The sequence below is a fragment of the Antennarius striatus genome, chromosome 5 (genome assembly GCF_040054535.1).
Source record: "Antennarius striatus isolate MH-2024 chromosome 5, ASM4005453v1, whole genome shotgun sequence".
NCBI classification, from domain to species: domain Eukaryota; kingdom Metazoa; phylum Chordata; class Actinopteri; order Lophiiformes; family Antennariidae; genus Antennarius; species Antennarius striatus.
The window spans coordinates 14,439,359-14,451,141 of NC_090780.1; the positions used below are offsets into that span (position 1 = coordinate 14,439,359).

At 37.4% G+C, this 11,783-nt stretch overlaps 1 protein-coding gene across 1 annotated transcript; it reads right to left on the minus strand.

Annotated features, from left to right (window-relative positions):
* Nucleotides 1-3,223: 3,223 nt before the first annotated feature.
* On the minus strand, nt 3,224-8,141 carry ankrd33ab (ankyrin repeat domain 33Ab). The gene is made up of 5 exons (XM_068316113.1): nt 8,001-8,141; nt 6,456-6,764; nt 6,246-6,375; nt 5,856-5,996; nt 3,224-4,665 (listed from the first exon to the last, which is right to left on the minus strand). The coding sequence occupies exons 2-5, from the start codon at nt 6,720-6,722 to the stop codon at nt 3,830-3,832; spliced, it is 1,374 nt and encodes a 457-aa protein (XP_068172214.1). The 5' UTR covers nt 6,723-6,764; nt 8,001-8,141; the 3' UTR covers nt 3,224-3,829.
* Nucleotides 8,142-11,783: the final 3,642 nt, after the last annotated feature.

The window sequence follows — 11,783 nt, forward strand, 5'->3', positions numbered from 1 at the left end:
CGGCATACATCCCACTTGGAATGGCGCTGCTCTCCTGTTCAAAAATCTTGACATTTATTTTCAACCCAAAACCCTGACCTACAGTTGAGGCCAGTATACGGAGTCACAATCTTACACATGTCTCTGCACTCCTAGAACTCCAACCTACTGTACATACTGTAGAGACTGTGTCCGTCCCCCGACTGTTTAAAGTTAACTCATGTAAGCTTAATTTATTTAATGTCCAGAGGAAAGCAAATGGGCATCAAATCTTAATAAAAATCAAAACCAAGACTCCAACAGCTCCAGAGTATAAGAAAATAAAATGTGGTCTCCTGAATATTAGATCCCTGTCTTCAAAAGCTGCTTAAATCAGCCAGAACATGATCCATTTCATCAAAGGAGGCGAAAACCACTGACGAGTGAATAGGAATGAGTAGTCAACATGTTTGTGTCCGTGGGTTGGAAGACTAAATACCACAACATGGCTTTAAAATAGACACGGCAATATTAAACAATAAATATACGGTCTCTGTGTTATTACTATTTGATGCTATTCATATTTCAAATTTATATTTTACACTGGCGTGTACCCTGCCTCACGCTCGACTGGGTTAGTCAAAGTAGTTCCACAACAGACTGGTATACATGCATCAATTAATGCAATACAATATTAATAAGTTGAGTTCATTATGTAAAAATAAATAAATGAATTTGAAGTCATCAGTCTGTTTAGTAATTCTCTAGGATAATATTCTGACAGCCTGATTTTCATTCCTGCCGGGATCCGAGTGCTTCTATCTTCAAAAAAACATACTGAGTACCATTTTCTCAGAGTCCTCCTGAGATTTTTTACCCTAATAACAGTTTTGGTTGGAAATCTCATTACTGTGAACCAAGTTGATCTTGTGGCTACTGAGACACCCCTACTAGTAAGGACCGGTTTCTTTCTTCTATCATTCAGAAGAAGCATCTTCAGATCCTGCAGCTCTGGTTTGGTGGCCTGAATGCTGATCTTTGTCTCTTCATCTTCTACACTGGTCTGCTCTCTATCATCTCCTAGACACTCTTCTCTCTCCTCTTCTACAGGTCCTTCTCAAAAAATTAGTATATTGTGATAAAGTTCATTATTTTCTGTAATGTACTGATAAACATTCAACTTTCATATATTTTAGATTCATGACACACAACTGAAGTAGTTCAAGCCTTTTACGGTTTTAATACTGATGATTTTGGCAAAAAAATAAATAAACGAAAATCCCTATCTCAAAAAATTACGAATGACACGCAAAATTTGCTTTCATCCGAAAAAAGTACTTTGCACCACTGAGCAACAGTCCAGTGCTGCTTCTCTGTAGCCCAGGTCAGGTGCTTCTGCTGCTGTTTCTGGTTCAAAAGTGGTTTGACCTGGGGCATGCGGCACCTGTAGCCCATTTCCTGCACACGCCTGTGCACAGTGGCTGTGGATGTTTCTACTCCAGACTCAGTCCACTGCTTCCGCAGGTCCCCCAAGGTCTGGATTCGGCCCTCCTGTACAATCTTTCTCAGGGTCCGGTCACCTCTTCTGGTTGTGCAGTGTTTTCTGACACACTTCTTCCTTCCCACAGACTTCCCACTGAGGTGCCTTGATACAGCACCCTGGGAACAGCCTATTCGCTCTGAAATTTCTTTGTGTCTTACCCTCTTGCTTGAGGGTGTCAATGATGACCTTCTGGACAGCAGTCAGGTCGGCAGTCTTACCCATGATTGCAGTTTTGAGCAATGAACCAGGCTGGGAGTTTTTAAAAGCCTCAAGAATCTTTTGCAGGTGTTTAGAGTTGATTCGTTGATTCATATGAGTACATTAATAGCTCATTTAAGGTACCTTTTCAAGATATGCAAATTTTTTGAGATAGGAATTTTGGGTTTTCTTTATTTTTTTGCCGAAATCATCAATATTAAAACAATAAACGGCTTGAACTACTTCAGTTGTGTGTAATGAATCTAAAATATATGAATGTCTAATGTTTATCAGTACATTACAGAAAATAATGAACTTTATCACAATATGCTAATTTTTTGAGAAGGACCTTGTATTGTGGAAACAAATAAAGAGCATGTCGTGTTTTAATGATATGCTATTTATTATAAACATTACCATTCTCAATTTTGTGGGGCTTGATTTCCACCAAAAGGTCTAAAACAGACTTCTGTATATGATCACAAAGAAGTTTTGTTACAAGAGGCCTCTTGTCAACAGGGTCTTGCTCTGAGGTAATCTCCAAATTTATAAGACTGGAAAAATACATTCTAATGTAATTTTTTTTTTTTTTGCTTTTTTCTCTTTTCACCTCAAGAAAAGAGAAAATAGACAATTTTATTGATAAATCACTTGATGGATTTAAGAATGCACCGTTCATTCACCCAGTTCACCCAGTTGAAGAAAACTCTCTTTTTTTAAATAAAAATTTAGCTGAACTAGGTTGTATATGCAAGGCAGGTTTCATGATTATTCTCAACACCCAAGATTTAGTCAGAGTGCTGATTTTTCTTTGAGTGGTCTTGAGTCTGAAAACACAAACCTTATATAAATAGGTCCAATAACTTTATCAAGTTAATCCCAAGACGACTCCTTTGTTAGTCTAACCCACCTCTACAAAAAAGATATGAGGACTGAGCAGAAACTTATACTTGCTAGAATGGCCAGTGCTATTGAAAACATGTTGAGTTTTTTAAGTGAGCCAGAAAGTCAGTGTGAACATCCGTCATAGACCAAGAAGCTGTATTGAGAAGTATCTTGAAGTCTTGCGGTGAACCCCTAAAACCAACATTATCTATTCACACACTGAGTAAAGACATAGGACCGTCAGCATTCATTCACATCTTCATTGTAGAGGCCAAACATCCACTTTCTTTTATCATCTCTGGTTTCATTTAAACGAGAAAAATATCTGGCTCATAAGAGAACAGTTGCCTGCTGCTGTTTGTAGTTAGAGTTTATCGTCTCCAGGAATAAAGAAACAAACTGAAATATATTAAAATATCAATCGAGCTGAAGAAATTTGGAGGTGACTCCTGATTTTGAATATATTATATACTTGTAGTGACAAATGATGGAAACGATTGAAATAAAGCAGGCATTGGCATTTGTCATTTCAAGCAAATTACATCCATTTATACATTCATACAGACAAGAAAAGCAGCTTATATTAAGTACATTCATACTGTGTTGGAAAAATTCAGAAAAATACAGAAAACAGGAGAATTAGACTTGGTGGATTTTAATTGAAATTACACTGTTAATCATTTGCAATTTATTGTTTTTTTCTATACAAAATAACTTCAATACATAAAGATAAACATAATCAATAATTTAAATGAGCTATAATGGAGCGATATGTCTCTATATATACATTATACATAAGAAATTCACATGCAGCTTTCCAAGCAGGCTGTGAACAAAGAGGTAGATCCTGTACAAAATGCTTTACAGCCGTGACATTTATTCAGTAACTTTGGGTTTCATGGACTATAAGCCACCATAAGAAGTCAATTAAGTCTTTTTAAATCTATAAATTTTAATAACATTGAAGGAAAAACATGTTTTTTCTATTGGAACTCAATATGTCATATCAACCCGTGGACAGAGGCTAATGCTTCAAAATTCTCATCACAGTGCTCCTTGTGTCTCTGTCATTCATATTTAGGAAAAAAATCCTAAACATTTTTTCCATTTAGGTTGGATGGATGATAGTTGCTGAACATTTTCAGCGTACCTGATTTTAAAGTTTAAGTTTTAGGTTAAACACACGTTTTAAAAAGGAATTTTTTCTCAAATAGAATGATTTGCAGCAGGATGTATTTGAAACTCTTACTTTTTGTTCTTCTTTTCACTTTTCCTTTTCTCTGGTTTCTGTTGGTCTACCTTGTCTTTCTCAGCTTTCTTCTCCTTCTTTCTGTCTTCCCTCATCTCTTTATATTTCCACTTGGGTGGTTCCAGAAAGCCCTTTTCCATCTTCTTCTTCTTCTTTTCTTTCTTTGGCGTTGCTTCTGAAGGTCTGTTGACACTGATCTTGGGGATGCAGCCAGAGGGGAACACACTGTTCCTTCTTGCCATGCTGCGTGGAATAAATGTTGATGCCACTTTGGTCGAAGCCAAGGAGAGGATGCTGCCTCTCCGCTCAGTCTCCGCACAGCATGTTGTATTGATGGACTCGGCAGAGTGGACTGTTGGAATGATGTGTGAAACTGAGCCGATGCTGTGGCACACTGAGCTCTCTTCTAATTCGTTATGTGGGTGTTTCTTCATCAGTTCTGGCACAGCCAGACGTCGTTTTCCCATTTCAGGAGGGCTTGTAGGGCAGAGTGGACGGCATCCAATTGAAATAAGGGGACTGTGGACACTAGTGGTGATACGCACCATGTGGTCCAAGCATCCATTGTCCTCTGGGTCACGAGGAAATCTAAATGCAAATGTATTTTTGATGCGCTGAGATATTTTCTCCCTGGCACTTTTCTCAGCTGTGGCAATGGCCACCCTCTCCTTGAGCTCAGGCCACTCAGGGACGTAACTCTCACAGAACTGCTCAGCTCTTGGTCGCAGTTTCAGGCGGCGGAGACGGTGTAGGGTCTCATAACGTCCTGTTTTCAGCGCCCAATCCCGAGCACATTTTCCTCTTGAGGAGTCTACTGCATGTATGTCCGCCCCTGGGGGAAAACAGTGCAGTAAGAGCAATGTGAAAGCAAGAATTCATTTCAATTTTAAAATGATATACGAATATTTAAAATCCATAAAGATTCTTTTCAAGATTGACATTGAGGCTGCCCCAATACTATGACTGTAAAAGTGCAGCAGCTAAATTTAATTCATCCACCAATTTAATTATTTCTGTTGGTAGTTGGTGGCAATTATCATTTCAGGATAAATAGAAACTTATAATGTTCCAAAATTAAATACTGTATGCCTCAACTAATGGCAACTTCCAGTAACACATAGTGTTAAATTCAATATACAGTCAATGCAAATTGCTACCTTCTTTTATTGACTTATAAGTTCTAGAATTATATTAGCATGCAGTTCAAATAGCTATTATATACAGTATGTACACATAAACAACACCAACAATAATAACATCAGTATGTAGTATCAATACAGTAAGTATTCCTAACGTTTCACAGAAGCAAAGATAAATCAATCAACTAATCAACCAAATAATCGCCAAGCCAGGTTTTAAAGCAGTTTTAAATAAAATTGTTACCAACATTAGCTTCCACGACTTATGCCCTGTCTGCAAATAGCTCTCCAGTGGCTAATCTACAACCAGCCTACAAGACGAGTAAGTCAGAGATTACTGTGCTAAGGTGTGATAATGACTTCTGAATGATCCCTTTAACTGTTTTGACGTCATAGACACATTCACTTACAAACAAAAGTTAGCTGGCTTATAAAATATGGACAGCTAAATCATGAGGGGAGTTATTCTCACCTCCACTGATGGACATGTTCATTTAAAGCTATAAGAGTCCAAGTTAGTACACCAATATCATAGTAGAGAAGCGCTATAGGGCATCATTAACAAATGTTGAAATTGGTGAAGAAAAAGCACGGACAATCACATGAGTATTATTTTCAATGCTCTTATAATTTTTCTAATGTACTTGTTGCTACTCTTAAAAAAATCAATGAAAAATGTATAAAATATTTTGATGATGCTAAAAAGTTACTAATGTGTCATTTTCCAGGAAGTTTGGATATATGAAGGAATAAACCTCATGGCAAACAAAACAATTTTCAAGACTAAAATTACAATAATGGCAAATCATGCAAAACATTGGTTATCTGAAATCCATAAATTTTGTCCCATAAAGTTTATGCTGATTTTTCTGCTGTTCCGTACCAGCCATAGCGAGGGTGGCGACCACATCATTACGGCCAGTCATAGCAGCTTTGATGAATGCTGTGAACCCTCGACAATCCCTTACTTCAGTGTCGATACCGGAAAAGTAGTTGAGGAGATACATGACTGTGTTAACGTGACCTGCAGATAGAAACAAACAATTCAGACATCCAATCATTAGTGGGCTAGAAAATGTCAAATGTGCTTCTCAAATGTTTTCAATCATGATTATCAGACAATGATAACAGATTGAAATATTTGAAAATATTTCAAATAGTTCAAAGTGAAAATATTTCTGTTACATTAAGTCCCACAATTCTTAATATAACAGATGTAGCCCAAAGCTACATAGAATATTTGTTTTGCTTGTTGTGTGTTACTACAATTTACCTGCTTGGGATGCAATCATAAGAGCAGTGTTGCCTTCATTGTCTTGGTGATTTATGTCTATAAAGGGACAGTTTTGAAGCCCATACACAATGTCCACAAAACCTTTGCAGCAAGCCACCATCAAGCCATTCTGTTTGTGAAAGTCAAAGATACCCATGAATGACAGCGAGAGTGTTCATGAACAGTGAACATTATAAATCAGACTCTCACCCAGCCATTGATGTCCAGCTCCATGACCTCCTCTTTTGTAACCCCTCTCTCCAGAACTCTCAACAGAGACACAACGTCATTACGGGCACATGCTTGATACAGTGTTAATCCTTCACCCCCATTTCTTATTCCCGGGATGTAGTCTGGGAGCACCGAGTCATCAGAGAGGATGCTGTCTGAATCTGAATCACTCTCGGACAGAGACGAGTCATCCTCATCTGGACTCCGGCCCAGATGAGGGTCATCGGCTACAGTGGCCATCTTCATACAGCAATACAGGTGAGATGTTACAGCATCTGTTGGCTACATCTAAAATACAAAACAAAAAATAGACTTAATGTGCAGGAATGACAAGATATTAATATAGAGACAGATGCAAACATGTGATTGACAGATGGAAAGAATGTGTCCTTCCTCCATGGAAGCCTGTGTGTGATTATGAATGAAGTTATAACTTCATTGACAATCTGTCTGTCTGTCTGTCTGTCTGTCTGTCTGTCTGTCTGTCTGTCTGTCTGTCTGTCTGTCTGTCTGTCTGTCTGTCTATCTATCTATCGGCACACCTGATATATGTATGTATATGTGTGTGTGTATATATATATATATATACATACAGTATATATATGTACATATATGTATATGTATATACAGTATATACAGTATATACAGTGTGTATATATATACATATACATATATACATATATACATATACATATATATACATATACATATACATATATATATATATATATATATATATATATATATATATATATATATATATATATATATATATATATATATATATATATATACATATATGAAGGAGAGAGAGAGAGAAAGTCAGAGTAACATGAGGCCATGAATCAGGGATTATGAGTGTGCATCTTTGCAGTGGGTGTGTCTGTGTGTGAGCTCAGTGTACCTTTTCCCTGTTGAGTAACTGGATCAGCACCTGAAAGCCTGGCTGAACATACAGGAGAGCTAAAGGAGGAACAAACCTACTAAGAATAACCTCAGTCACATGTCATCCTGGTAGTCTCAATTTTTGGCTCGCTGCTTTAAGAAACCATAGCAATTGAGACAAACATTTTCAAGTTATTTATTCACCTACAGCGGTTTACAAAGCAGTGTTCATGAAAATAAAGCAACAGAATTGTGATTCTGTGGAGTTTCAAGTTATTTTTATGTTGAGTTTCTCAACTTTAATGACCGTGATGTACAAGAAAGTTATTCTGTGAATGCTCTGTAGAGATGTACAGTTCTGTTTACATTTTTGTGTTTATGGATCATTTTGAATATGAATTAGTCTTGAAATCAAACTGAAGGTGTGACAATTTAGAGGAAGAACCGTAGCTCTACCACGTGTCATTATAGCAGAATCTATGTTCAATTATTTTCATATTATAATGATAACAGAAGCAACAACAACAGCAGCAGCAACAACAACAACAACAACAACAACAACAACAACAACAACAACAATAATAATAATCACAAATAAATACATAAGTACTGTATATAAATACATAAAGGAACACTTACCAGTATGGCTAATTAATCAATCAGCTGTAAATGGCGGTACATCCATGTAACAGTCAGTGTGTTTTTCACAGCTCTGTTGCTCCGTGTGGATGACCTCTGACTTCTTCCAACACTTCTACTGTGCTTTCAGAGCAGCTGGGAGGTTTCCTACTTGGCCTGTAAATAAAGGAACTTTATCCATTTCCATCCTGCAAGTTGTCCTGATGACATAAACTGAGAGGAGGAGTCTGCACAGTCTTCACTGAGACACTTTGTGGTCATCTCCTATGCTTTGCTCATCCCACTTACAACAGCTTTATGAAGAGGATTACTTACTGCTCTGGCCATTCTCATCTTTTAACTCTGTGTTTCTACACACAGCCTAAACCATTTTTAGTAGATGAAGAAAGATCTTTTGCATGGAAAAAAATTAAATACATAATTGTGATATTTATACATTACATCGAGAAATTAGCAGTAAATGTAAATATACGGTATATGCCTAATTTTTAAATGTAAAATTTAGCAGCCTGAAGAATCTGAATTGTGTGAAGACTGACTGAAAAACAATCAAATCTCATCAGTAGTGACCATCGTGGTCTGAACAGATGGGACAGATGGGACAAATTCTAGACTGAAGAGTTAAAATGGTAATGGAGATTTCAGTCCTGATATATCCCATGTTTACCACAGGATGGAGCTCTCTCTCTCTCACACACACACACACACACACACACACACACACACACTGAAGTTTCATTCTCACACCCAGCATGTATGATTTGGTCATAACATGGTGAAACTGATAACCACTCATATCTGCGTCTTAAATCACCAGCAATGTACAAATTATATCACTCAAATTCGATTATATTTGATTATATCACTCAAATAAAATTCTGTGTTCTATGAAGGCAGGTCCGGCAGTGTAGTCTTTGTTGATTGTGGACTCCGAAGCGAGAAAACTTCCAAGCAAGTTAGTTTGGTCCTGACAAAAAAGCACTGTCAGTATTTCTGAAGGTTTTTTTTTTAATTAAAGGTCCTCCCTTGGGAATGGTTTTCCGATGAGAATAGCCTATGGGCCCTGTTAGACGTGGCCGGACCTGTCTGGACAGACAGACCACCCTCTTGTCCAGATGGGCCTGAGGACGGATCCCACTGCAATTGTACAACTGTCTTCATCCCTCGGAAGGAGAACAATTATTTGGTGAAAGCACAGATTATCAGCTTTTGTCCTTTTGTTGAACATCAGACATGCCAGCTGACATCTTTTTTGAAGTCCTGTAAGTTGTTTTCTGTGTTTATAATAAACACATATCAAAGGATTTTCGTAAACATGGATTCTGAATTTAGGTGAGAGGAAGGAATTTAAGAAAATTGAAACAAACTTCTAAAGAACAGAAGAGTTTCAAACTGAAGAATTTGAAGTTCTATGACTGACTGAACAACGAGGCTGGCTCTTCACGAGAGGTGATGGGATTGACAAACTCAAAACTTGTATGTATTAACTTAGGTTACTCGTATTCATTATACATGCTGACCTCCTTTCATTTGTCTGCAAGTTGTTTGCATGATGAAATTTGTGCATGTATTCATTCGTATCAGGTAACCTGAACACTTTAATCAAATAACATGAGATACGTTTGTGACAGTTAACTGATAACATTCAAGCTCTGTTTTTTTGGGGTTTTTTTTAGTGTTATAAATTGTTCTCAATTGGAAATCCAGTTGATGATGAAACTATTTATGCAGCATCACGCTTAATTGATCACGCTTCATTGTTCTCTGCTGCACTATTCCGGAGAAGTTTTATCCCCTTGCAGAAATTACTCCTCTATGAAAGGAAAACACTTCAGCTGAAGCAAAAATAAGACAGTGGGAGTGGTGAGGAGGGAAGGATGAGTTGCATAATTTGCTATGTCACTTTTTATGCACCGCTATATTCTACCTGCCTCTGAGAGTATCACATATATAGTACGTTCAAATAAATCTCAACTTGACTGGGGAGTTGTAATCAGTTGCTTCACATGATGTTTAAACAGCTCTTGTTTCCATTGCATCCGCTATATTTATTTTTGTGTGCATTTGATCCCTTCACACTCTTGTGGTTGTAATAACTTTATTTGCTTTGTTTGTTTTGTCTAATTTTGTCCTGTTTTTCATTTGTCTGCTTTGGTGTTTCTGTTTGGTAAATTCCTTTTCACGTTGCTGTTTTGTGTTAAACATATTTCACTGTGATACCCCTTCACTTTAAAGATGCATCATTTCAACAGGTTTATCCTGATTAATTAAACCAAATTTGAACATTAGGTTTGTAGTTTTGATGTTTGAAATTCATTATTTCACTCTATTTCCTTCACATTTGCATGTCAGATTTAAGACACCAGCCTGAAGAAATCATTTTTGGATGAAAACGTTCACATGCAGTGCCAATGGACCATGATGTCTGGTGTGGGTGCGGGATGCAAAGGTATCACTGTGGGGTTATCCACAGGAAAACAACTTTCACCTCTCAGATCAGACAAAATTATTTCACGTTGGACATAGAACAGGAATATTAAATTTTAAATGCTGAAAGCAGCAATAATAATTTCTAAAAAAGCACACACAACCTGATCCCAATGATTAGACATTGTTTAATTAGGTGTCTGCACTCTCACATACACATGCATGGATATATAGTAATCCTTGTGCATTGTAGGGAGATAAGTGTTTTTTCAGCTCACAGAGATCATCATGTTAGTTTTTAAAAGCTTAACTCAGTGGCCAAGAGAGAAAGAGCATTTTAATATTTTTATAGCTGTAATCTGTCCTCAGTGGATTGACATTCCAGGGTTGTGCTAGTCGACCTGTGACGTAAATATGCACCGGTGTGAGTGCGACTGTGAACTATGCATGTGTCACGTAGAAACAGTAGCTATATTAGGGACAGATTTCAGTTCTGATTTTTATCCTCCTTCTTCTACTAACTCCATGTTTGGGTTCATATTAGTTTTTGCATTAATCTCCTTGAATCAGGCACAGCTGCCACAAGCCTTGACAGCTGTGCTCAAAAGATCATCCAGTCATGAACGCTTAATCTTGGCTTTAAGATTAAATCAGTCAGCTTCCAACCTTCCATCTCAATATTCTTGTGTTATACTTCCACAAGTAGTTTGTTTCAACACAGAATAATTACTTTGGCATCTGTGTTAACTATCAGCCACTGTTTAAAAAAAAAAAGACAACAATTTATCTTTGGTAATCATTACTCCATTCATTCATTATTAATCTATATCTGTGTACCTGACAAATTTATGTCCACATAATGGGGCTCCTACTGGTCACACATTTATTTATTTATTATTTATTTATTACTCATTGTTATTAATTTTATTTATTTATGAAATTGTTTTTGTCCATGTTTGGCCCATAGACACAATGACAAGAGAGAGAGGAGAATGTAATGCAGGGGGCAGATGAGGAGGAGAGAGAAATGAGAAGAGGTGGGACCTTTTGACAGAAAATGAAAGAGAGAGAGTGGGAGAGAGAGATATTAGTGCAGCTATATAACATGTGAGCGACCTCCTCCCTCATCACAGCCCCTCCCATTCACTGCCCCTCTGTAGCTCCTTCATTCCCAGTCCCTCTCATAATCCTTGCCCACTATTTGACCACACAGAAAAGCTTTGGGAGAGAAAAAACGAGATAGAGACAGAGAGACAGAGAGACAGAGAGAGAGAGAGAGAGAGAGAGAGAGAGAGAGAGAGAGAGAGAGAGAGAGAGAGAGAGAGAGAGAAAGAGAGACAGAGAGACAGAGAGAGA